At 38.7% G+C, this 27,451-nt stretch overlaps 1 protein-coding gene across 1 annotated transcript in view; it reads right to left on the bottom strand.

Annotated features, from left to right (window-relative positions):
* Positions 1 to 27,451, bottom strand: part of ank1a (ankyrin 1, erythrocytic a) — a 189,045-nt gene that overhangs the window by 81,171 nt on the left and 80,423 nt on the right. Inside the window, exons 18-29 of the mRNA XM_056745123.1 lie at positions 25,877 to 26,074; positions 24,922 to 25,020; positions 24,685 to 24,783; positions 22,322 to 22,420; positions 22,132 to 22,224; positions 17,842 to 17,914; positions 12,550 to 12,646; positions 12,267 to 12,345; positions 10,060 to 10,172; positions 9,752 to 9,976; positions 9,518 to 9,672; positions 1,821 to 2,032 (exon numbers count right to left, since the gene is read on the bottom strand). Coding sequence (XP_056601101.1) covers positions 1,821 to 2,032; positions 9,518 to 9,672; positions 9,752 to 9,976; positions 10,060 to 10,172; positions 12,267 to 12,345; positions 12,550 to 12,646; positions 17,842 to 17,914; positions 22,132 to 22,224; positions 22,322 to 22,420; positions 24,685 to 24,783; positions 24,922 to 25,020; positions 25,877 to 26,074 — 1,542 coding nt within the window. The remainder of the gene's footprint in view (positions 1 to 1,820; positions 2,033 to 9,517; positions 9,673 to 9,751; positions 9,977 to 10,059; positions 10,173 to 12,266; positions 12,346 to 12,549; positions 12,647 to 17,841; positions 17,915 to 22,131; positions 22,225 to 22,321; positions 22,421 to 24,684; positions 24,784 to 24,921; positions 25,021 to 25,876; positions 26,075 to 27,451) is intronic.

Below are 27,451 nucleotides of genomic sequence, written 5' to 3'. Positions count from 1 at the left end.
CGCAATTACGCACAACATTTCAGTGTTCAGGAAAACCTGAATGGAAGTTGTAAGGATAACCATCGAGTCCAGCCATTTTGCTAGGTGTTTTGCTACCCAGGAGAGCATGTCCCAGGGCGTGTACCGACATGTTCATGTTGGAAATGCATGCCCTCATGTGAAAATCAGAGTCCATGGGTGCCGCTCGTCCATACAAAACAGTCCACCACCACCCCTCGAGGATGTCAGGTGAGCGTGCGGGGGCACAGATTGTCTGCGAGCCGAAGCTAACGGAGCGACATCCGGGGAATCCCCAAATCATCCCCACTGCTCGACAAAGCGGTCGTCATTAACAATGCGTGTTAACATTAAAGTTAATGTGTTAATTGATTCATTATTTGTATATATTTTTAGAGTAAACAGTTATGTTAATCTAAATTTAACTATGACAAGGACCCCACAAAGGTTTGCTTAGGGCCCCTAGATGTCAAGGACTGAGATGGCGCGATGTGGCACCACAAAAAGATGTTTTTAACATGCAGTCCAAGAGCTTGGCAAAGCATCCCGACCCGTTCAAGAATTTAACAAACAACATAAACGTGCTTGATAATATTATTAGCATTCAAATATACTGTAAAGAGGGACACAATGTCTCAAGTTCTACTCCTGATGCAATTGGACAAATTTCAACTTTTTACATTATTTTAACTAAACAATATGTTGTATTTAACGTTAATCAATCAATAGCCTCTATATCACATTGTTTTTATTTATGCATTTGGCAAAAGCTTTTATCCAAAGCGACTTACACTGCAATATCCTCTACATTTATACATGGGTATGCGCAATCCCCTGGGATCGAACCCACAACCTTGTGTTGTTAACCCAATACTCTTAAAACTGAGCTAAATCTGTAATTATTATTCTCTGTCTGCTATTAATGTGATAGAAATGAGTAACAAATACAGCATTTTTTAAATTGCGCAGTATTTTTTCTCTTATTCCCGAACAGATCAATAAGTCTTGCAGTCTCTACAATGAAGTTTATTTGTACAAAGAAAATGATTTTAACAAATGATATGTGTTCTTCAAGTCTTTCGTAGTGCGGCCTGATTGGATATGACTCCCATAGAGTTTGCTAAACGCAATGCGAAATGAACAATTCGAAAGGGAGTGATGTCACGTGAACAAGCATTGCGTAGCAGGTAGTGCTACAGCGCCACCTTTATATTATTTTACTTAACAAAAGGGAATCTTATTATTTATTCACTTTGCATGCATATACTCTGCTACAGTGCAAGTTATCTTCAATAAATAAAGCTGCTATGGTTACTTGCATACCATGAAATACCTCAGGTTTTAGAACTCACATTTAAGGTTACAAAAGTCTTGAGAAAGTGGTTACATAATTTGGCCTTGGAAATTAGATTTCATTAAATGTATTTATAGATTATATAAAAATATAGAATCAAATGAGTTTACATAACTAATGTGACCATACAAATTCATTTTTTTAAGTTTAATATCTGCATAGTTTTTAAACCGCCAATATACGTTATCCTGTTTCGATCAAAGTAATAGGTAAAACATAACGCACAACATGTTTCATTACCGTCTTCAAACTAACCCAAAAATCCAGTCCAAAGCTGCTCACGAAATTACTTTCATCCGTATTCCATAAGAATAAAGTAAATTAGATAATATCATATCTCATTTATTCTGAGAGTCAATACAATCACTAAATAAGACACTATCACAAAAATCTAAGATATGCTGGCTGTATTTTGAAAATATGTAGGAGATCTTTCTTCTATCACCTCTTCCTCATCGTCCCATCTCACCTGCAGTCCAAGACGGACACGCTTTGTGACAGCAGTTTCAGGGAAACTGGCCTGGACCAAAGGCACCAGCTTGCTGGTAAGGTTACCACCCTCTGGACCGATTAGATCATTATCTTGCTGAATACGGGAAACCACAGCAAAGTAAAGAGGGAAGTCAGTGGAGATAATGCGCCTTATCCTCTTCTTTCCAAGCTCCTCTTGGCTCTCAAGATCTTAAATGTTAAATAAAAATAGAAAAGAATGAGGACATTAGTAAAAACATTTTCACATAAATAATTAATAGCATCACATTTTATATTTAATTGACAAAACCTTAAGTATGTGTAAAACTTAAGTTAATAACATGTCCTGGACATTTTACAAAAAAAAGTTTGATGAACAGAAGAAAAGAAGGCACCTCAGGGCTTCTTTTTAACTCTCATTGTGTAGAAAAGTTTGCTGCTTTGGAATTGAGTTAACATCAGGAAGTGGCTTGCGTGAGAAGGACCTGTGCGAGGTTAGGGAAGAGAATTATCAAGTCTTGCCTTTCTTGGCCTAACCAGTCTCTGTTCCCAGTGTTGATGCATGACAATTACCCTTGACTGATTCCCCTCTTTAAGGACCTTCTATCTCAGCAAAAGGGCACATCGCATACTTCCGCCATGAGGCGCATTTATGCATGTGGTGCCTATTCTCTTCGTGGTGTTCTTCCCATGGGAAGACCCACAGAGTAAGTGTTGTCCCTCCTAAAAGAGACTTGATAGCAATTTCTCCCCTTTTGATGGAACTGAACATCTGGTCCCTGACGGGCGTGAAGAGATTGATGAGGTTTATCCACATAGACTGCGCTCATCCCCTATTGGAACCTCACTTTGGTCCTCTTGGAAGGGAAAGGCTAGTGAAATTATCTGCCGATCACTGTAAAATCAGCTTAATCTTTAACCATCTTCATGAAACTGCTAAAACACACCTCTTTCGTCAACACAGTAACTGACCCAGGTAATACTGACACAAGAGAAATATGACCATCAGACCATCCCAGCTCAGACCACTACATCCCCAACCAAGAGCAAAGACGGATTATTTGTCTTATTAATGCTGAAGTTACAATATTTGGTATTAAATGCTAAACTAAAATCACATGTCACCAGTTTGAGTGCAGCTATGACACGTCAGAGGGGATCTGGCCCTCCCGGTTGAGCCTGGCTTCTCCCGAGGTTTTTTTCTCCATTAATCAATCATTGGAGTTTGGGTTCCTCGCCACAGCAGGGCAGTGTTGGCCTGCTCACCGGGAGACTGCATTCATTCATTTATTTATTTATAAATTAGATATTTTTATTAGAATGATCTTACTCGTTGTATAAACACCATGCACTGTGCTGTGTTCTAACTTATCTGTTTTTCCTGTTTGCCCCTGTAAAGCTGCTTTGAAACAATACACATTGTGAAAAGCGCTATATAAATAAACTTGAATTGAACATATTTCTGTTTCTTTTCCACTCTTTCCATCCTTTTTAAAAAAGTGCGGGAAGTTGCTATGGTATGGGATTCCTTTTGTGCCAATAAGTACGAACGCGAAATAAAAAAAAAAAAAAAAAAATAAACAACACGAAAGAAGAAATACACTTTGAAAACGAAAAAAATGAACTCAAATTGCAAACTTTTAACATACTTTCAAACAAACTGCATTCATCATCAAATGTTTTCTAAATATCCTTTTCGAAAATATTTTTTTATGAATACGATGCCCGAGATTTCGTTTGCGTTTCATTATTTTTCGTTTACACTGCAAAAAGTTACCTTCGAACTTCTGGCACAAACCTCTCGCGTGGGCGGGAGTTAACAGTGCTTTACTCTCATTGGCTAGTCAGATTTTGATCGACAGGTCCGTGACCTGGAAGTGGAAGAAGTCCATGTGGCGGCGCGCAACTTCAGAAAGCGATCTGGAGGTGGACGGTGAAGTTACTTGTGATTAGTTACCTTTGTTATTAAACGTTTTTTTTTTGCTACAGCTTGGATTGAAATGTACGGAGCCCGGCTAGTCTTTTTGCATAACCTTACATTTTTAGAAACATCTACTATTCATTTACATTCTTAACAAGTAGTGCTGTTATTTTCCTCAAATGCGGTCAATTATGTAAATGAATAAAAGGAACCAGTGTTTAAATACATTGTACAGAATACTGTCTAGTAACTCTGTCTTTCTCTCTCTCTGTTTACCCTTATGTGTTAAAACTGTTGAGCGCAGATTGTTTATTCCTTATCATATGGTATGGACTGATTTGATTTAATTCAATATTACTTTGACTTGAGTCTACCTTATAAAGAGATCCTTTATATTTTAAGTGTCAAACACAGGATAACTATTAGTCTAAAGACAGTCAAAAAAATCATGTGTAGAAATGGACTATTTGGATTTATTGACAACACAAAAACAGCACAATTAGGGATATCCAGCGATAATTACGACGTGGAGATGCTGACCCACTTGCTGGAGAGAGGAGCTTCATCTATGGCAAAAGCAAAGTTTCCAAATTTAGGGATATATGACAGAAGCCATTCACCTGATGTTTTATATGTCCCAAAATAATCTGAAAAGTGTTCCGTATAACAGGAATATAGACCCTCATGTCATTTAATTTCTGTTGAACAAAACATATATTTTGAGAAATGTGTGGTGTCCATTACATGGAAGGCTACTATTACAACTAAAACTAATAATAATCATATTAATAATTCTAATTATTATTATACAATAAGGGCAATGTATTGTGGTTATCAATTCTTCAAAATATATTTTGTGTTCTGCAGAAGGAGGTCACATAAGTTTGAAACGATCTACATGTTTGTTTTGATTTTATGACCGACATAATTTCACTTCGATTCATGCTGTCCTTCGTTAAGGATATTTTCATGTTAATCATATTGTCTGGCACAAAAGTATTTTTATGCTTTAATAAGATTTCCTGTGCCTCAGTGGTAAGAACATGGCGATTGGTTCGATCCAGTATATTGCACAACGTCAGAAACAAATGTATAATATAATGCAATATTAGTCGCTTTCAAAGCATTAAAAATACTTAAATTATGTAAATGTTCCGTTTGAATTCTCTTATGTATCGAGACAAAAACATGATATTTCTGCATGTTTTCTCACTGGTAACCGACTCCCTTGCGAAGCTTATAGTTTTATGTAATAAAAGTAATCACCTGTATTGATTATTGGCAAACCCATGGATTTTACTACGGTAACCATGTTCTAAACAGTAGTGAAATATGAAGGCCGTATGCTTCATGCAACATTTTAATAAATCCATGATTCTACGTTTAATAACAAAGGTAACTAATCACAAGTAACTTCACCGTCCACCTCCAGATCGCTTTCTGAAGTTGCGCGCCGCCACTAAGACTTCTTCCACTTCCAGGTCACGGACCTGTCGATCATCTTTCGTGTTGTTTATTTATTTTTATTTTTTTTTATTTCGCGTTCGTACTTATTGGCACAAAAGGAATCCCATACTATGGATAAAGGCATCTTCTTAATAACTAAATGCAAATGTAATGTAAAGATCACCAACCAACCATCTTCTCTGAGACCTTGGCATCAGTGAATAATGTCATTGTATCACTATAATGGACTGAGACTTTATATTGAGTTAAAATCCATTTACAGAACACTTTTAAAGCAACCAACCCCAATTAACAGCAAAGCAATGGTCAAAAAACAAACACCAGCAAAGGGATCCATCGCCAGAGTACTCGGAGTACTGACTGGTTACCGCTGGCTTTGCAGACAATTCCGGTTGAACAGCCATACAACTGGCTGCCACGAACACTGTGAAGTTTTACCATATCACTTGCCTTACTGATGTAAGTTTCATAAGTTTGTTTCATTGCTATTGTTATTCTATTGTGTATGACCTTTCCTGTTTTTCTTGCCTTGTCTTTTGTATTACCCCTTTGGATGGTTGCATGGTTGGACTGATTATTTTGGATATTGACCCTGGCCTGTTTCACTATTGTGTTTGTGGATTCCGTTCTGTACTTGTTTGCCATTCTGTTAAATAGATTTCAGCACATGGATTCTACCAAACCCAAAGCCTCATCCTTAAAGGATTTAAAAAAAAAAAAAAACAGTAATTCAATTCAAATTAAAAAAATATCTGTAAAATAAACTATACTCCACAATATATGTTTTAAAACTGACCTATTTAATAGTGATGGATCGTTCATAAATGGTTCGTTCAATTGAAACATATCTTTTAAATGATTATGGAATAAGGAGTTTTCTCAGAGAGTGGTTCGTTGATTGTGTGTTGACCGTGCATGTGCATGTGCAATATCCTGTAGGTTCTGTATCAAAAAAAGAAATAATTTGTTCACATACAAAGTCTTTGTGTCTTTCATGTTTCTCATAATTTGTCCCTGACTGCAATATAGTCTATTTCTCATAATTGAGATCAAAATTTACATAAATAGGTGTTTTAGGGAAATTTTACAATTAAATTTAATATTAATTTAACAGCGCTCAGATAAACAAAATGATAAAAAATAAAATTGTTTCACTCTTCTGAAGGACATTCAAATATTAGAGTCCGTAAAATGATCCGAACTTCTCATCATTACTATTTCGGTGCATTCCAAACAGGATATGTTACCCCCAAAGGGAACCTCGGAGTTCGGATTTTGAAGGGTTGTTCCAAACCTAGGTGATCAAAACTGGCCAGTTCAAAGGGCCCTTTGGAATGAAGGATTTTGAAGGGTACAACTGATGTTTTTGTAAACATACCATGTAGTGTTACAGCACTTAAAAAGTTCTGGGTTGTTTTTGGCCCATGCTGGGTGAATATTGGACAGAAATGTACAGTTGAAAATGACCCAATGCTGGAAAAATCCAACTTCTGGCTTATTTCCACTCATGGTTAGGTAAAGACAACCCAGCAATTGTGTAAAATAGGAGAAATAATAAGTGAACAACCATAGTATAGTTTCAGGCTTTCATGTTGAGAAAACAATCCAAATTTCCATATCTTAGTAATTATGAGAGGGAAAATGCTTTCTGGTCAAAGCTCTAGCTTTGTTCCTTTATAATATTTAGGGAGACTCAACGCTGTTGGGCAAGTAGCATACCCTTTATGTTTTAATAAAAGCTTGTTTCCAACAATGAAAAGTTACAAATTTTTAATTGGACCATCCCAAGAGAACAAGGGGCATAATTTAATATATAAATAAATACCAAAGTTCATATTCACTTTTAAGCAATACAACGGTAATATTTTAAATGTATTTAAGATAAGTTCAAGTTTTATGTGATAACCTGGATTTTTAGCACAGTTTTCAAGTGTCTTGTCATTCTGTCAGTCTATCACATTTGCTGTTGGATAACTTTGCAAGTTTTTTTAACCATCCAGTCGACTAAACTGTTGCTACACTTAAGTCACTGGTTAATTACTGTTAAAGAAGTAAATGCAGATAGGGGACCCACTTTCAACCTGTTTTCAGCCATGTTAAACTTTCTTGATGTACAGTCGTGGCCGAAAGTATTGGCAGTTACATAAATGTTGTGTTTTCCCAAGTTTCGGCTTTAGCTGTTGTTGTGTTCATTCACATTATTTATAGACTATTATGCACTGTGATCAAATGCATTTGAAATATTTGCAGAAAAAGGCAACTCACCAGATGCCAATTCCAAATAGAGAACCTGTGTTCAATCCTCCAAAAGCGAGTGGATAGGCACAGGGCCACAAATTTTAAACAACTCAGAGCACTAAAAGGAAAGTATAGAATAAGAAAATAACACTAATAAGAAAGTATAGCCGTCAGGCAGGATTTGTCCAAGATGGTAATGTCCAGCATCCCACAGTGAATTACAGAGGTTGTGAAAACACAAGCAAATTTATGTCACTACCAATACTTTTGGCCCAAACTGTAAAAACAGAAAACGTTTGGATTGTACCCTTTCAATTCATTTTCATTGGAAAGCGATTTAGTTTTGGATTAAAAACAGTATTTATTGGACTGTCACACCCCATTGCTGGTGCCTTGGCTCTCCATCTGAGGGTGCCATGTTACTCAGTGTTTCTGCCTGTGTTTTGATAAAGACTCTAAAGGGGCAGTAGGGCACGGCTCGGCAGACAGGATTACAACCAAGCCACCACTCCTGAGTCAAATAGAGTCCATGACTCCACTCCTGAGCCATGTCCAGTACACAAATCCATCTGTGACGAGTCAACCCTGGGGCAATCAGCGTCGCCATGGAAACGAGGTTCATCAGAGCGGAACACCTGCCGGTCTTTAAAGCGGACTCGCAACGGCCATAAAAAAGGGCTGCTACTGATCACAGAGAGAGCCACGTCTCCCTCAGATAGTTGTATACTGAGTGCAGTTTCTCTTGTGTCTTCCCAGGTACACACTAGTAACGACCGGCAGGACCGCGCATCCACTATACCTAAGTACCGCCGTTACCCACTGGCAGAGACGTTTCCCCAAGGATTACGGATGCTTTTATTCTTTTTACGCTTAGGGGGGGGGGGGAAGTGGCGAGGCGCAGACTCGGGTGGCTATGTAGCACTCAACGGCAGCTGGATAGAAGGTCGGGCGGCTGGGCAGCAGTCTCTTACTTCTACGCCCGCATTCTCCACCAGTGTGACAGGGGTAAGAGACACGACACACACACAGCGATTGTGCAAGCAACCCCAGTGGGGCATTTATTATAAAACTTAAAATACTCAGTCCAAAAAGGTGACACTCGGGGTGCTCGTGACGGGCCTTCTGCCGTTCCGTGCTTCACAATCTAGTCCTTCGTGTTTCCCTCGCTGACCTCTCTCTCGGGGGTAAGAAAGGACCTAGAGGGCTGAGAGCACGCAGCTTTTATGCCCGGCAGCTACTCAGCATTAGGTGGACGCAATCAGCGTTAAACAGGCTATTGCCCAGGCAACGCTGTTCCAGGGTCTTCGCCTCGCCACACCATCCCTGAGCCAAATCCAGCCCACGTGTTCATTCCTGAGTCTAGTCAAGTCCAAAAGCCTGTTCCTGAGTCAAGTCCAGTCAATGATTCCGTTCCTGAGTCAAGTTCAGTCCAAGAACCCATTCCTGAGTTAAGTCAGGTTGGTGAACTCAATCCTGAGCTAATACCACCCCAGTCTGATCCACTTATGCCACCAGGGACTCCACCTATTCCACCCAGGCCACCATCTGTTTCATCTGAGTTACCTGCTGGTCAGTCGGCTCTACCAATTCTGCCTGCTCTGTCTCTACGCTGGTTGCCGCACTCTGCTCTGCTTTCACCACACTGTCTCTGGTCCTGCTAAGGACCCCACTCACTAAACTAGGGACTACACCCTGGCTGCAGCCTCCAGTTCCATCAACTCCGCCTCTGGCTCTGCTCGGGTCTGCAAGCCTTGTGATTGTCAACTGGTTTCACCTTTGTCCCATTTCCTGTTTGTCCTTGGATCTGTGTACATACTGCCTTCATGTTCAGTTGACTGTTGTCATTCATTGTATAGTGTTACATTTTGTGTTTCTCGTGGATTTTATGTTATTCTGTGGATCTAAATAAATCGTATTTTACTGAATTTGGAAATCCGTTCCCTGCCTGCCACCGTGAAACTGGACTGTTGAAACTTAAAGAAAAGAAAATCTAGTGAACTAGAACTGTGTATTGTGTGTTGGAAAAGTAACTGCTATGCACCCTGACGACCAGAAAGTTAGTACAACACCTTCATCCATTCCATTAAGGATGGTCTCCAGGACCTCATCACCGTAGCGATTCCGGTGTTCCTTCCAGACTGATCCATTTTCACTTCTCAAGACCACAAGCTCACGATCTCCTCGGCCAAGTGCAGCAAAATGAGGAATCTCCACAATCACTGGCCTTAAGGGAAAACATGATACCCAGTGTTTAATGTTTAATTTTGTTTAAAATAAATAAATAAGCAAAATTTGATTCTTACCCTAAGAATTGCATTCCAGCTGGACCAAGAGAGATTATACGGCTGGCGAGACCCTCGCCCTCAACCAGAGGAGGAGGCGTAGTAAGTTTTTGAGGCTTCACCAACCGGCAGGTGATGCGTGTTGGAGCAGCACAGGTACGTGGAGGAATGATGACACGCAAGCCGTTATGTCTGCTGCCTCTCATGGAGCCACCACGAGCATCTACCATGAAACTTACCAAAAAACTGCAAAAAACATAAAGCAAGTTACACGCACAAAAAATTCCATATACATTCAACTACATTTCCTCAAAGTGAAGAAAACTAACCCAGTGTGGATGGGGCTTGCTACTGGACTGACATTGTCTGAAGTTTCTGTGGCAGGACTGCTAGGGATGAGTGAATCCTCATCATATTCCTTGGGCAAGGAGAGTGGGGTCTGCTGCAGGTATAATATATAATATAAACAATGTAACTGATATCTTTAAAAGCTATTTCATTGTGATTTTTTTCAATGCTGCAACCCACTGTAATAAATTTATAAATGACTATAAATTTACTGTAGCTCAGTGGTAAGATTGTGGGTTCGATCCCAGGGGATAAATGTAAAGGTTAATGCAATGTAAGTCGCTTTGGATATATTCGTCTGCCAAATGCAAAAATGTAAATGTAAATCTGCAAATAATTTCCGCACCAAAACAAAACTGTAGAAATAATAATAATTGTTTTCAAATATTTAAATGAAATGTTTTCAAAAGTACTTGTAAGTTGTTTCAACAGCTCTTATAGATATATGTTTTTTTAATATTGTGTTTTTGCTAGTTAGATGTTGCTTTTTCCCCAAAGAATAGTTCACTGAATCCCTTTGGTACAAGAGTGGTATACATGAGACATAGACCATTTCATTGGACGCCAGCGGGCTGGAGTTAACTACGATCTGTGTTTGTTTATCGGTCTGGCTATTGTCTAATAATGTAACTATTTATAGTTGATTCAATTTATGTTAATATTAATTAAAATTATTATTTTATATTGCATAATACTTGTATTAAATAAACAATTTGTAGAATGTTGTTTGTTACGGAAACACCAGGCTCTCTCACCACCCCCACATCTTGCTTACGCTCTCCAGAGTTCTGATCAGTGCCACCTGCTCTTAACCATCACCCTCATCAGCCCCACTACAAAAGACTCACTCTTAAATTTTTTCACCTTAAGTAGAAACAGACTCACCATGGATACCTATTGTCTGTCCACGCCTGATTCTGTGCTTGTTCTCACAGCCCTCATCGACTCTGGGTCAGCCGGCAACTTCATCTCCGGTGCCCTCTGCCGCCACCTCAAACTTCCGAGAAATTACATCCCCATACTATCGAAGTTGGCACCATCGAAAGCCCTCTATGAACTATCCTTTGAGATTTCCTCCACAGTTTGTACTTGTGTACATAGACATCATATTAATTAACTCTGAGGGACCCCAGGAACACCATTACATTGCGAAGGTCCTTCAACGTCTACGAGAGCATCAGCTCTTCCTAAAAGTCGAGATGTTCAGCTTCCACCAAACCTTGATACAATTCCTCGGGTATAACATCTCCCAAAAAGGAATTACTATGGATGAGGGGAAGGTAGCTGCAGTACGTACCTGGCCCATCCCTGACACCATTAGAGCTCCAACGTTTCCTCGACTTCGCAAACTTTTATCGTAGATTTATAAAGGACTTCAGCACCACAGTTACTCCCCTGACCAATCTGTCGAAAGGCAAGCCAAAAACCCTGTCTTGGTCCCCCTTGGCAATCGAAGCATTTAACCTCCTGAACAGTGTAACTCCTTTTCCAGCCTGTGTTCTGCTATTTCGGCATTCCGGAGGACTTTCTATCAGACCTGGGGCCACAGTTCTTTTCCAGAGTGTGGAAGGCTTTCTTCACTCTCCTTGTTGAGTGTAAATAGCCAAAATCACAACTTTCTATTGTGATTTGTTGGATGATGTTGCGTTATGAGTCAAAACTGACATTAGAAACTATGTCAGTGAGAACAGCTTTATTGTTGTAAATATAATCTATGTTCAAGAATACCCTCACAGTTGTTCTAAATCTCAAAAGGTAGGTGTTTTACAAGTATTTGGTGGCGTTTACTTGCAAATTATTACTTTTATATTGATAAAATGATGATCAGGTCCTACTGCCTTACTTCAACAATATTATTAGATAATGCACAGTTATTTTACATACCTGCGTCGATAGTGTCAAAATTATTTATCACGTGTCTTTCTCACTACTCCACTAAGGCTACTGCAAGACTCGTAGTGTTTACACTCTAAATATTTTCTGGGGGAGTACCCACCCACATTTTTTGTGCTTCCGAAGCCTATTTTCCAACACGATCTTCAGCTCTTTTTTATTATGGACATATTCTGCAACTACCTAAATGTACATCCAAAAAATAGGTGATGCCATGGTAAATGTCCAAAAAACATTGTATTTCCATGAGAATATGTGTTTTTTTCTCTAACTGTGAAGTTTGCATTGTGTTTACCAGATCCATTTCATGTTCTTTCAGCATGACTGTTTCAGGGGACACACGTGGGATCCTTGGAATAACAGGGGATTGATTCCTAAGGGTAAAAATGCAAGAATCATCAACTCTGAGACAAATTAATTGTAACTAGAATATGACATTTTAGCCCCATCATAATAAATGCAATAAATCCTACATGAGGTTGTCCAAAAATCGTTTGCGTTTAGCCATCTTCTAATCTATTAATTTGTCTATTCATTTTGATCATATATGACATTATAACCCCAGCCCTCCTTCGTACTCAAGAACTTTTTTGGGGGAGAGAAAATCCTCATCATGGTCCTTTCTATCATCCATCTTCATATACCTGGTCCTCTCATTCCCCAGCAGATCTTCACCTAATGTAAGAATAAAATGGCATGGAGAAAATTAAAAGATTAATTGATATTTATAGAATATAGACAATGAGATCAGTGATCAGTGTTTGATGGTACACGGGTACTACCATGGTTCTTTTTGAAGTACTATGTAATCAGCAAGGGAAAATAAAAACATATGACATCCATTTAGTACCATGGTATATAATAAAGTAAAGTTTCTCTATATTGTACAGTATTATACATATACACCCACTAAATAAAATACTAGTAACTACATGCACTTAATGTGTATTAGAGTAAGGTTTCAGGGCTAGTACCTAGTAATAACACAGTAACCTGTAGAACAGTACTGTAAAGTATTACCCTCAGTAGCATGGTATTACCAAAATATTTGAAAATTAAAGTATTACTGTAATAAGATGACTTTACATTCCTAGGACCAACGACAACATTAACCTGACAACCATTTTCTCACAACAGCTCTCTGAGCCTTTAGCAGCCCCGCGTGCCCTCAGTGGCTCTAGGCGTGTGACATAAAATGCTTCATTGTAATTGGACGGCCCATTTCTTCGCTCGCGAATGGGGAAAGATTCGTCGCAGTAGACTAAAGAATAACCTTCACTTTTTCGCCGCCCAAATATTCACGGTCTATATGAATGGCTTCATAAGAATCTATTGTTTTTGTTCTAGAACGTTATCTCGACGAGCATGCGCACCGAATATTCGCGGGCAATCTGAACGTTCCTTAAATCTGTGGTTTATATCCACAGGCATTTCCCAATCCCTGGCAATACTCAGCAGATCTGAATTGGCAGTTAAGGGCTTGAGCCAAGCACTTTAGTACTTGATTGTGGCGCCATGTGTATCTCCCCTGTGTCAAGCTCTTCTTAAAACCCACAAGAATATGTTTAAGGTTTGCTGGAGCTGCACACAGATGGCAGGATGAATCCAAACTGAGCCCGTTTTTTTCCATACTTCACAGCTCACTCCAAGTGATTTTGTGCCGTTCAATGCCTATGCAATTTTGCCAACGGCCTTGCTGTGCTTGAGAGACCGTTCTGGTGCATCTTCTTGCTTCGTATTGAAACCGAACCTCCTCCACTATAAGGTGACGCTGTTACTTTGGTGTCGCAATGTTGTTGATCCCAAACCAAGTCCCCCTCTGCCCTGTTAAACTTGTCCCACGATATCCTTATGTCTGAGGGCTGCCTTTGCATCTCCTACTGCTGTCGTTGGGTTCCATTTCCTCCCTGTCACTACTGTTGGAGCAGCATCTCTTACACAGGGATCACAGGATTCTTTGATCATAATCTATAACCTTGTTTTTGTGCATTTATATTCCTCCAGATGGCTTGAAATGGGAAGAGAGTAGTGCTGCAAATATCGATTATTTTTACAATCGGTTAATCTGTCGATTCATTTTTCGATTAGTTGAATAATCTAACTATTATTTTGCTTGTGTTTTTGGGGTATTTGATTAGTCTTGGTTAATAACATTTTCTTAAATAAATTTCTCAAAGAATATACAAATCAAAATGTCTAACCATAAATATAAAGTGGCAAGATAAATTGAATAAATCACATAAAGATCAAATCTGATCCCAGGGGATTGCACATAGACAGAATCAAATGTATAATAACAATGCAATGTTAGTCGCTTTGAATAAAAGCCTCAGCTAAATACATGAATTTAAATAAAAGAATTCAGGCAACTTATCTGTCACAATTACCAGCTGTAATGCCCTTTCAAATCCACTAGAGGGTACTCCCCTCATCACATGGACTGCCATATCACACTACATAACCTATAACCATTGGCCGGACTTATTATATTATTGTCTTCGCTTGTGTCTTGTTAACTTTTACTTAAAAAGAAGCGCAATCCGGGAATAGGTGACAAGAAGAGCATTTGAATTTAGCATGTCAGCTGAGCTCACAATGTGTCAGTAACATATTTACTTTCTTTATGCTGTTTATTGATATTTTCAGCACTACTCTTTTTCATATGAATCGTCCCGCTCTTTATTTACTGTTTCACCATACAACCCAGAAATTGTTATTTAGAGTTATATGCAAAAGAGCTACAACAGATTCTAGAAACGTAAATGTTGCGGGGTTGCGTCAGCCGCCCCTTGCACTCGTTAACGTTACTCCTATAAAACATAAAGCTGTATAAACGCACCGTATTAAGCACAATATATGACCTGTACTATTGTGTAGTGTTATAACTTAATAGCTGTAATAGCTCAAATACTTCCGGGGCCATCTCATCATTTCGAGGTTGGAGAGCCCCGGGATGTTTTCTTTTAAGATGTTCATGCATACAAGTTGGCTGCTGTGGTATGCCATTTCAGTTTTACACAGTGTGCAGAGCACCGTTTTATTTTGGTCTCTGCTTAAGATATTCCCAGACTTTTGAACGCGGTCTGACTGTTTGGAATAACGCCTGATTGTCCGCATGTCCTGGAGCTGAAGCAGCCATTTCAAATGATTGTACGTAATCAGTGCGACGCATCGACGCATTCCCGGAAAATCGTCGTAATTACGTAGTCGACGTAATGGATTATGTCAACGTGTCGTTTCAGCCCTAGAAGAGAGGTAGCTCCAATCCAGTTCAGCCCTATGTTGCTAAGGCATCTTGGTAGCCAAGCCCTTTCCTCACTTCTTTCCTCAATCTCTCCAGGTTATTGCCATGAGACATCGTGAACTCATACATTGAAATTGGCCACATCATGCATGGCAACAAGCCAAATCAGAAGCACCAGAGATTCATCTTCCCAGGAAGTCCACTGGCTGTCTCATGCCTGAGTTGTTCCACCTGTCTTTAAGGTCTGTGGTGTACCACCGTCCAACTGATGGGCTTTTCCATGACCGTTGGTATGGGCTCACCCTTTAAAAAAAGAACCTGTCATTGGTAAGCCGGCCCTTGACAATAGATATGCTGCAGGATTTTTTTGCTTTGACCTCCATTTGTGCCCAACTAATGTTCTCCTGGAGCTTATCCAGCAGCCGTTTTTTACATGCTTTGGTTGTTGTGATGGTTGTCATGTCATCAATGTATGCCCTGATTGGAGGCAGGCGCAACCCGATATTCAAACGCTCTCCTCCAACCACCCAATGTTTTTTTTAAATTGAAATCAATGAAATTGTGCAACCTGCCATTATCCTAAACTCCAGCTGTAACCACGCTGCGGTACTTTCCTGTGTGGTATTTTTCAGGAAAATGTATGTAATACATTGTTTTATTTACATATATTTTATATACATATATACAGTCAGGTCCTTAAATATTGGGACATCGACACAATTCTAACCTTTTTGGCTCCATACACCACCACAATGGATTTCAAATGAAACGAACAAGATGTGCTTTAACTGCAGACTGTCAGCTTTAATTTGAGGGTATTTACATCCGAATCAGGTGAATGGTGTAGGAATTACAACAGTTTGCATATGTGCCTCCCACATGTTAAGGGACCAAAAGTAATGGGACAGAATAATAATCATAAATCAAACTTTCACTTTTTAATACTTGGTTGCAAATCCTTTGCAGTCAATTACAGCCTGAAGTCTGGAACGCATAGACATCACTAGACGCTGGGTTTCATCCCTGGTGATGCTCTGCCAGGCCTCTACTGCAACCGTCTTCAGTTCCTGCTTGTTCTTGGGGCATTTTCCCTTCAGTTTTGTCTTCAGCAAGTGAAATGCATGCTCAATCGGATTCAGGCTAGGTGATTGACTTGGCCATTGCATAACAGTCCACTTCTTTCCCTTCAAAAATTCTTTGGTTTTCTTTTGCAGTATGCTTTGGGTCATTGTCCATCTGCACTGTGAACCTTCTCCATACTCTTCTCTTCCCATCACTCTGGTACAAGTTGATCTTGGTCTCATCTGTCCATAAGATGTTGTTCCAGAACTGTGAAGGATTTTTTTAGATGTCGTTTGGCAAACTCTAATCTGGCCTTCCTGTTTTTGAGGCTCACCAATGGTTTACATCTTGTGGTGAACCCTATGTATTCACTCTGGTGAAGTGAAATGAACTTGAAATGAACTCTGGACCTTTTATTTGCTCATTGTAATTGGGATAGTGAGGGAATAACCCACACATGGCCATGGAACATCTGAGAAGCCAATCGTCCCATTACTTTTGGTCCCTTAACAAGTGGGAGGCACATATGCAAACTGTTGTAATTCCTACACCGTTCACCTGATTTGGATGTAAATACCCTCAAATTAAAGCTGACAGTCTGCACTTAAAGCACATCTTGTTCGTTTCATTTGAAATCCATTGTGGTGGTGTATAGATCTAAAAATGTTAGAATTGTGTCGATGTCCCAATATTTATGGACCTGACTGTATAATATGAAATAGAGACCAGGTTATTAAAATCTATTTTTTGTATTTTTGATCAGTGCCATCTGGTTGTAAAAAAGTAAAAACGTGACATGTAATGTTATGGAGTAACCACTAACCACAAGTAGCTTGTGAATTCCATAATTGTTCGAATATGATTTAGGATTTGTGTATTTGTGTATGTATATTTAGACAATCTCCACTTTTGTTAACATTTAATATTTTTGGTTAGATAAGTTACAAGTTTTGCATTATAATTTACAATCAAACATTAACATTTTGTCAGAAATGGAATACATGGAAAGCCTTTTTGTTACTCAGTATTTGATCATTCAAAAACCTTACAAAATAAGTTACGGATAGTGATTCAAACACTTTATATAAATATTTCGCAATTAATACCTGGTAAACCCTACAGTATGGGTCAAAATGTCCACACAAAGATGGCAATATCCAATATCTTTGTCCTTGTGTGGATATTTTTAGGTCCCCATGGGTAAACAAGCTTATGAATCATACAGAATTCACTCTTATGAAAATAAAAAAAAACTGAAAGTTGTATGATTGTTAGGTTTAGGGGTAGGGAATATGATATACAGTTTGTACAGTATAAAACCATTGCGTCTATGGAATGTACCCGTAACGTGTGTGTGTGTGTGTGTGCATATAAAAATGTATTCACTGGAAATTAATACCCAACACTAGCTGTGCAATTCCAAACCAAGAGAAGTGCACTTAAGAATGCCCAATCAGTTTTATTTCATAATTATGTCATGTTGAAAGCGTTTGAATACAAAATACAAAATTACATGTACTGTAACAACTCTAAAAGCAGATGATTAAATGAATCACTCTTTTACCTTCATCTTCAGAAACATCTAAGATCTCATCAACGGTCTCTGGAAAACTCATGCGATGTTTTTCTGTGGGGGTCTGAAAAACATTAATTTTGAAACATTAGTATATATAGTCTTTATTTAGCTTTACACATAAGTACCGTAAATATTTTTATTATTGATAGTATCAGGGTGTTTCTGAAATTACTTTCATTTTAAAATTTCAGCAGTGATATTTTGGGATTTATGTTCAAATTCCTTACATGATACACAAATATCAAATATAAACAGTGTCATTACAAACCACATCAGAAACTGTAATTACTGATTAATATGATTTAATGCAAAATAAAGCATGTATGTAACAAGTGGGTCTGCTAGCCACTCAAGAGTGAGCCCCTTCCCAAATAATAGCAGGGACACACACACATTTCCTGTTTTCTGCTCTATTTCACCATGTCATGACCAACATACTTGGGTATTGCCAGGCGCGTCCTCTCTGCCTTACCGACTGATTCCTTATATATCAGTTTATTTTTTTATGACCATTGTGCTTGTTTTTTTAGATTTACGTTTATTTGGATTACTGTTTTTGTCTTTTTGCCTGGTTGGACTTATTTATGGTTACTGATTCTCACCTGTTTCTACAACTATGTCTCTGTTTGCTGTATTGGAATATTGCTGAGTTTATTAAACTTCTGCACTTGGATTCTACCTCCGCCTCCATGTCGAGTTCCTTACAGAATACTTTGCGTACACTGAATCCAGCGAAAGTTTCCTAGCTCCAAGCGTCCAATGCCTACCAGGGCACAATTTTAAAGGGCTACCAGGAACAATTCAACAACTTAAGACCGGCCAATAAGACTCTCAACCAATAATCCAATCTCTCCCTTCTTAAACAACATCTCATTTCCACTTCATTCTAAACTTGACGATTCACCTGAGCAAGGTCGGGGGTTTATTTGTCAGTGCAAAATATTTTTCTTCAATCAACTGGAGTCATTCAGTCAGGACAGAAAGAAAAGTGGTTTTGTGATGCTGTTGCTTTCTGAAAAAGCTATAGATTGGAACTCTGCTGTTTGGGAGGATGATAAACAATTACAAACTTATTTTTATGACTTTGTTACCCAGATCTGTGAAGTGTTTGAAAACCCGGAGGGAGTTAAAGATGCTTCTGTTAAATGTTGTTGCAGCATCTATCCATATTTTAGATTCAGTGGCCAAATTCGCCATCCAGTTCAGAATATTAGCGTCTCAAAGATGTTGGGAGGAGATTAGTCTGAAAACAGTGTTTTGAGATGGATTCAATCTTAATCTACAGGTTGAATTAGCATGTAAGGGTGAGGATGCCACGTTATCTGATTTCATCTTGGTGGCTGTTCAAATTGGTCATTTACTTTGTAACTGACCATGCTCTAAATCTGAATTAAGATTCATGTCAGCGGCTGCTAATCAAGTTCAAGAACATCACGAAGCCCTTGCAGATTGACTATGCTAGAGTTTCTACTAAGGATCGCCAAGGCCGTTATAATCAGGAGTGCTTCTACTGTGGTAAACGTGGTCATCAGCAGTCTGCATGCCCCAACAAATGAAAGAGAAGTGAGTACAGATGTCTTCTCAAACATACTTCCTCTCAAGATTTCTTTTGATGACCAACTTAAATGTGTTTCAGCGCTCATCCATTTAGGGTCAGCACTCAACTTAATTCACCAAGCCCTTGTAGACAAACACAGAATACCGACGACACCATATATACCTGCCGTCACTGTCACAGCTGTCAATAATCACCCCATTTATTCTGGCATCACACACTGCAAACGTGACTCTTTCACATAGAGGTCATCTATATTTACATCATCCTGGGCAACCCTGATTAGCAACTCACGATCCCACAATCTCCTGGAAACAGATTAAAATAACACAATGGTCTGATAACTGCTAATCTAACTGTCTCAGTCTCCATGCCATGTTTGACCACCAGCATTGAACGTCCAGGTGACAGTAAAGACACCAGAGGAATACACTGAATTCTCTGATGTATTCCACAAAGTTATGGCTGCACAGGAATCTGTTTTCAAGTTACTGCCCAACATTGCACCTTTCCGAACTAAAGCCAATGCACTGTCATGCCCACAAACAATGGCTATAGAAACCTACATAGAGGAGGCCCTGGCATCTGGCAAATTTGTATTCGGCAGTGGGCTTCCTATGTTGGGGGCTTAGCGGCTAGCAGCCCCACTTGTTACTGAACCCTCCGCCCTCACTCATATGATCCAGAAAATGAAGGTAAAGATAATTTCAATATAAATTATTTATGCAGTGGTCCAGGTATGACAGTTTTTTATAGCCCAACCTTTTTTTCCCACAGACTTTTGGAGGATTGCAAAAATAAGCTCTGTAGTTAGCAAAAGTTCATGATTAAAACATGTTTTGTCTATCAGGATAATCCTTAAAAATTAGGACAGAATGTGTTACTTTTGAAGCCGAAATACAACCGGCAGGAGTAAAAAGCTAAAATGAGGCTATTAACAGACTACACTACAGTGGCTTGATATCAACATCACCAGCCTCCGACAACTTTTCAAACTTTATTAAAAACGTGTTCCCCTTTAAGTAATTACTCTGTGAATAAATCCCCATCCACCAAAAACCTTATCCATTGGGGTGTTGAAACCGGAAGTGCTTAAATGCTTACTCGCTTCTGGGTTTTGCATACAAAAATATGTCATCTCTGCACTACTCTACACTGTGTCCTTATTATACAGCTGCACATGAATGTTAAGTGTTTGTCCAGTCATCACATTTGGTCTAAATCAGGGGTGTCAAACTAAGTTCCTGGTGTTCCAATCTCCTGCAGAGCTTAGTTTTTAACCTTAATCAAACACATCTGAACCAAGTTATCAAGGTCTTCAGAATTACAAAACTTTAAGGCAGGTGTGGCTGGAGCTAAACTCTGCTGCACACTGGCCCAACATGAACTGTGCTTGACACCTGTGGTATAAATACTAGGTTGGAATGTACTACCTGTCTGTCAACCTGTTGTGTCTAAATAACTCTGTGCTTTCTACTGCAATATTGTTATTTGAAATCTAAGAGTTTCACTATTGACAAAGAAAATGCTTTGGCTGTGAGTAAATAAGAAACAGTGACTGAAATGAGGAATATGTCAGAATCCATGATGTGTAAATATTGATAAAACAAATTGTTGCTGCAAAGTGAGCTCAGTGTGAAATGTAGACATTTTCTTTTCTGAAAGTCTAACTTATCTACATGCAGAATGATGGAGCCACACACAATACACCATGTTTATATCCTGGCTTGAGCATCTAGTGGCATGTCTGCACAACATAAACTTTACTGCTGCACTGTTTTCGGAATTTAGCAATAAACAATTAAAGCCTCCATTGAGTCATGCCATCTGAGCCAAAGAAAGCACAGTGAATTTATTTCATGTATCAAGGGAAGGTGCCAAAGAAATAAGTTAAAGTCTTACATATTTGTTCAAATCACTTTACAGTGAACTGCTTCACAAACAAGCAAACCAGCAGCTTGTTTAAATTTAAAGAGAAACACAAAAACAGGCTGTTTTCAACCCATCCTAAAATGGACAGTTTGAACATGCATAAAATGATCTGTGGTTTATTTTAATTCTGTGGATCCCTGAGATGTATATTACATATTGTAATGATGGAAAAGTATGTCCCATTTGAGTGTATGTAAACATGCCATTTTTGTTACCCTAATTGAGACCAAATTGGGGTGTAGAAGTGTAGAAGTGGGAGGAATAGATTAAGGTGGTGCAGAGCCAGTGACAGCTCTTTAAGTCGGCATTAGTGATTTAAACCGGATGTGGGCTGCAACCAGTAGGCAATGGTGTCACATGAGCTCTGTTTGGGCTCCGGGAAGAAGATCTGAACTGCTGCGTTCGGAATCAAACGGAGTAGTTTGATTATTTATGTAGGAAAACCATCAAAACAAATCATTTATTAGAGAAAATTATAATCTTAATGAATACTTGCAATTTGTGTACCTTTAAACATGATTTCTTACAGACAGTTTATGATAGTTAAAGTTAAAATCCATAGGGGTTAATGTTTTAATTTAGGAGATTCAAAAGTGTCCATAAATGCAGAAACACCAATGTATATTGGACACGTCCATCCATCCATTTTCTACCGCTTTTTATCCGAACTACCTCGGGTCACGGGGAGCCTGCGCCTATCTCAGGAGTCATCGGGCATCAAGGCAGGATACACCCTGGATGGGCTGCCAACCCATCGCAGGGCTATTGGACACGTGAGCAAGGTAACTTACCATGGTAACTGTGTCTTCGGTGACCAGTTTGAGAACGTCAATGACTGAGATGTAACCGAGGCGCTTTGCAATAGCAAGAGCAGATGTGCCATTCTGCATGGGAAAGAAAATGTATTGTCAAAATAAATAGACAATATCCAGGATATTTTATGTCAAGAAGAGAAATCAATTAAAAAACATGATCTCTTACAGATGTGGTTTCATTTGGTTGAGCACCATGTTTTAGAAGAACTGTCACAATATCTGTATGTCCCTGCTGAGCAGCTTGATGTAGCGGTGTATACTCCATCTAACAGTTTCACAAAATATGATATGAATCATAAATGACAAAAATGACATTATCATTATCACGATGACATTGAGTTTCAGAGTAAATTATGAAAAAAAAGCTGATCTTAAAGAGCTCTCGGCAGTATGTGTAGACATCTGCCCTATGATGATAAAAATGTGTCTTTGGTAAACTGCAGTATAGAAAAAATACTCAGCAATGGTGTTGAATGATGAATTTACATCAAATGAACACTCAAAACTAGTGTGCAAAGTGGGTGAAAGAGTGAATTAATGTAGGGAATGAAGAGTTCTAAATAAATCATACGTTATGTTTTTGTCCGATGTTCGTTAACTCTTAGAAAGCAATGTGAAGGTAAAGCACCACCTCAAAAAGGACCTCAAGTACATTTAAGACACACACACAAAATCAGCTCGAAAGTGCTTATTGAGTAAACATATGTCAAAACTTCCTGTTTGCTAATCTCTGCATGGTTTGAGTCGGAGCTCTGTCATAGTTATTTTTAATTCACTATTTAAATTGTATTATATCTTAAGATTTGTGATTTACATCATTATTTAACCCTTGTGATGTGTTCAAACTCTATAACACTTGTGTTGTTCCCGGCTACTAAGGATCCCATATAAATAAGTTGTTATGCAATATTATCACCAAATATTGGATTCAATCATTTTGTCAACTTGTTTTCCTTCATTTAGGACTGGTTTTGTGCACATCAGTTCTTTGACTGAAAAAAAAATAAAAAAAAAATATGACCAAAATTTGCAGTGTTGATCACACTAGCCTATTTGAATGTTTAACCACAACATTTGTTTTGAAATGCATTCATTTCAAACAATATGGCACAGAATCACAATTGTGGCATTCATGGGTCAAAATTACTGCCTTCCAAAGGTAGCTTATAAATTACACAATATGCTATTTATCGCCAAATATTGGATTTTATTTTTTCAAATTTGTATTCAGCAGTGGGGTCCCTCTGTTGGGGGGCTGAGCGGCTAGCAGCCCCACTTGTTACAGAACCCTCCACCCTCCACTACCACTGACTAATATAGTAGGGAAAAATGGTAGTCAGTGGTGCCTTGTTTGGTTGCCCATATTCTTCGACAAATATATTTATATAGAACAACTTGAGGGTGAGTAAATGATGATTTTTTTTAGTTTTGGTCTGAAATGTTCCTTTAGGAAAAAATCAACACAACATCTCAACTGTTGTAACGACGATAGATTTGCGCAGCACCACATTAAATTGAATGCATCTATTTCTAAAGTCATTGATTAGCTTGTTCAGGTGTTTTATTTCAGAATTGGGGCTTAAACTCAGCAGGAAGATGGATCTCGCAGGCCAGAGTTGAGAACCACTGCTCACCCAGTTCATTTTGCATCCAGAGACTTTCTGTGAAGTGTCTTCATTCACTTCTTTAGATATTTTGCATACTTGGTATGTGTACAAATGGGGAACACAAAAGGTAGATAATTTGTGTTATACACAAAATTATGCATGGAGTCTTAATTAGACCTGTTTCACAGCGTGACTTGTACAAAACGGAAGTAGGGTAAACCCTTGTTTGGTCAATGCTCTAGCTTCATTCACTACACAGAACAGTTGCGGAGACCAGAATAAATTAGGCATGTAGCGCTCCCTTTATGTTTATTGGTCTAACATATATCAGACCTTGATAATAAATGAATCGCTCTTAAAAACAATGTTTTTGGAATGTTTGTTTTCCCTATTTTTACATCTCCCAGTAAACCATGAATAAATCGGACAACATATGCTACTTTCGTTTTTGGTAAATAAAATAAATGCTTGTGAGAAAACAAGCTGAATGAATGAATGGCTATGACAGCAGTTTAATTTATGCTATTAGTAAATGTGACAGAGAGCATGTCATTTAGAGACAGTGCAAACATCCATCCACTGGCTGTCTCAGAAAGAAAGCCAGCTGTAATATAATGTACCCTATTATCTGTATCTATTTATGTTTGTCCATTCTGCCAAAACCTTGTGAGCTGCTAAACAGTCTTTTGTTGTTCAAACAATGACAATATAACTAAAAAAAATCTATTCTATCCATTAAAATAGACTGAAATCAATGTGCTTTCAATTTTTTATATATCTGTGAATTATTTTGTTCTACTAAAGGAAGAATATCAACTCTATTTTGGAATATGATGATTCAACAAGAACTGAGCCATAACATATATGCAACGTGATATATTCATTACAAATAGTTCTTACAAAACTGGATGAAATTGTTTACCCTGGTTTTGCTGTTCACATTGGCCTGTTGCTGTAAGAGAAACTTAACCATCTTGACATTGCCGTAATGACAAGCCACATGAAGTGGAGTGTAACCAATCTAAAGAGAATACAATAAGACAATTAATTATCATTAAAATCATTTCTGAATATGGGAATTGTATGGAAAATCAGCTTCATTAATTCTAGCAACCGCTCAGTGATCTATATTGTATTGTTTAAAGATTTGAGTTATTACCCGTGTGGCAGCATAGACAGATGCGCCATGCTTCACTAGTAAGTCAGCAATGCCAACATGCCCCTCCTGAGCCGCAAGATGTAGTGGAGTCAGACCACTCTGAGGAGGTATTATCATTTTAGTTCAGACGGATCTATTTTCCCCCAACACTCTTACAATATTCTAGCAAAAGCAGTGGTTATGTTCAAGTTATAGTTATTAAAACTCATAATTATTCTATACATGTTACTTTAACTGCTACAAAAGTGCAATAAAAACAATGTTTTCACATAATTTCATTTGTTCACAAATTACCTAGTGAAATCACATCAATCATCGGGTCTCATTCACTAATAATTGCATAGATTTTTCGTTTAATATGCACATTTGAACTTCTCACGAAAACGTTCCTCCTAACTCACAACATGTGGGCATGCACATGAATTTGTTCTTAACCTCATTCTAATGTTAGTGAATTTGGAGTATTCTAAATGAGCGGCCATGTGCACGAGTTTAGTCATTTGCAAAAAACACAACCGTTCCATCTCACTATTAGGGTTTTCTGCCCTAATACTACAGACATCCTTATGTGACACTGTCTACAGACGAGCACTTGTAATTTCAAGGGGGCAGTCCTCAAAATCAGTTTATATAAAATAAAAAACCATTTATACAGACACGCAGTTTAAAGATTTCTTGTTAGCCGGCTGTAAATCCGCTGGTATACAGTGACACCTATCAGCTTGAAACTTGTTGTTATTTGCATTTGTGTGCTTTCAGCTGTTCCTATCTTTTATCTTATAATTATAATACATTTTAGTACGAAAGTTTTTGTGAATCATGATTTGTTTGAAATGTATGCATGTACGCAGGTTTCACGCATTTGTGCGTATGCATGCTTAGTGAATGAGACCCTCTGTTTTGTCTTTGTCTGTGTGTGTATTTATAAATTTAAACTTAAGCGTGGTAAACTTGCCTTGTTGCCCAGATTTACATTTGCCTGTTTAGAGATGAGCAAGAACACCATGTCTGGCTGACCCTCCTGAGAGGCAAGGTGCAAGGGTGTGACCCCTTGTAGTGACTCTGCGTTGGCAGATGCTCCATGCTGCAGAAGACTGCTGGCCACCTCCACCTGGTTCTGCTTAGAAGCAATGTGAAGTGGCGTATAGCCATTCTGATGAGACAACAGACTAGGTTACAAAATGTGTGCTTTACTATAAGTTTTAGAAAATGACAAAAAGCATATTTTTTTATACTTGTGGCCTACAACGGGGTGTCGCAGAGGTCCTCAACTCTGAACCTCGATATCGTCTTTCCTGAAGAGATTAGCTCAGGAGGAGCTTGCTCAGGGGTGTTTAATTAAAGCTGGAGCTAAACTCTGCAGGAGTTGAGGACCCTTGGTGTAACTTACCACATCGATTCAATCTGACATTACCCACAAAATCTTACCCAATAAATTACAAGTCATTATTATAACCATACTGTTGTGAATCGGGGTAAGGTGAGGAGACCGTGATCTTTTACACTGATTTTTAATCCACTGTTCTTGGTCAAGAAACTTTGAATAATTAAATCTTAAAAGTGCATGCATTTTTGAGGTAAACTCTCTGTGGCTATAAGAATTTTTGTTCATCCATAAGTTGTATTTGTCTAGGGCTATTTCAATCAATACACTATAATACTACAAACATTTCTATTCACTTGTAAACCTATTGAACAGACTATTCTGCAATTTTAAGCCAATTGGACTGCTAAGGTAAATGCATATGTGTGCGTGTTGGAGCCAATTGGACTGCTAAGCCAATTGGACTGCTAAGGTAAATGCATACGTGTGTGTGTGTGTGTGCGTTGGATGCTATTCCTTTAAGAGCAAGGATCTGTGGTCTCACGTGAAGGTAAACGGAAAAAGTCTCTGGTTACTGTCGTAACCTCAGTTCTCTAAGAGGAGGGAACGAGACATTGTGTGAAATGCTAGGGGAATCCCCTTCTCCAAACCTGTACTGAAGCCTTATTACACAACGACAGTATAAATGAAAATGGAACTGGCCAATGTCGGTCAAGACGGCACTTAGGGGCGAGGCCATCGGCCCTATATACTGTAGAACACTGTCTGGACAGCATACCCACAGAATCTTTCGACTTAACATTACAGCGCACGCGAACATCTGAGCATGCGAACATGGGCAGTTTACAGAATGTCTTGTTCCCCCCTCTCAGGGAACCAAAGTTATGACAGTAACCAGAGATGTTGGGTCTCTCAACATTGCGTGAAACGCTATATGAACCGTATAAAATCACCCCGTGAGAGCGTCAAAGACCGGAACCCAGCGCTATACCCACATAATCAAAGGCCAAGTGTGAGGGAAACACCCTCAGCCAATCAGCGTAGCCGCAAGCCCGAGCATTTAGACCATTGGATGCCGCGGAAGCTGAAGCCAATCAGAAACGGTTCTATGTTTGGGCAAAATTGAGTCACTTCTGCTGACGCAGTGGATAATGTGTTCAAGCAAACCGTGAGACGCTAACACATAACGTGCACCACATAACTCAG

Source organism: Triplophysa dalaica, chromosome 4, assembly GCF_015846415.1.
Source record: "Triplophysa dalaica isolate WHDGS20190420 chromosome 4, ASM1584641v1, whole genome shotgun sequence".
Lineage (NCBI taxonomy): Eukaryota > Metazoa > Chordata > Actinopteri > Cypriniformes > Nemacheilidae > Triplophysa > Triplophysa dalaica.
The sequence above is the reverse complement of the archived record's forward strand: the minus strand, read 5'-3'. Positions and strand labels throughout refer to the sequence as shown.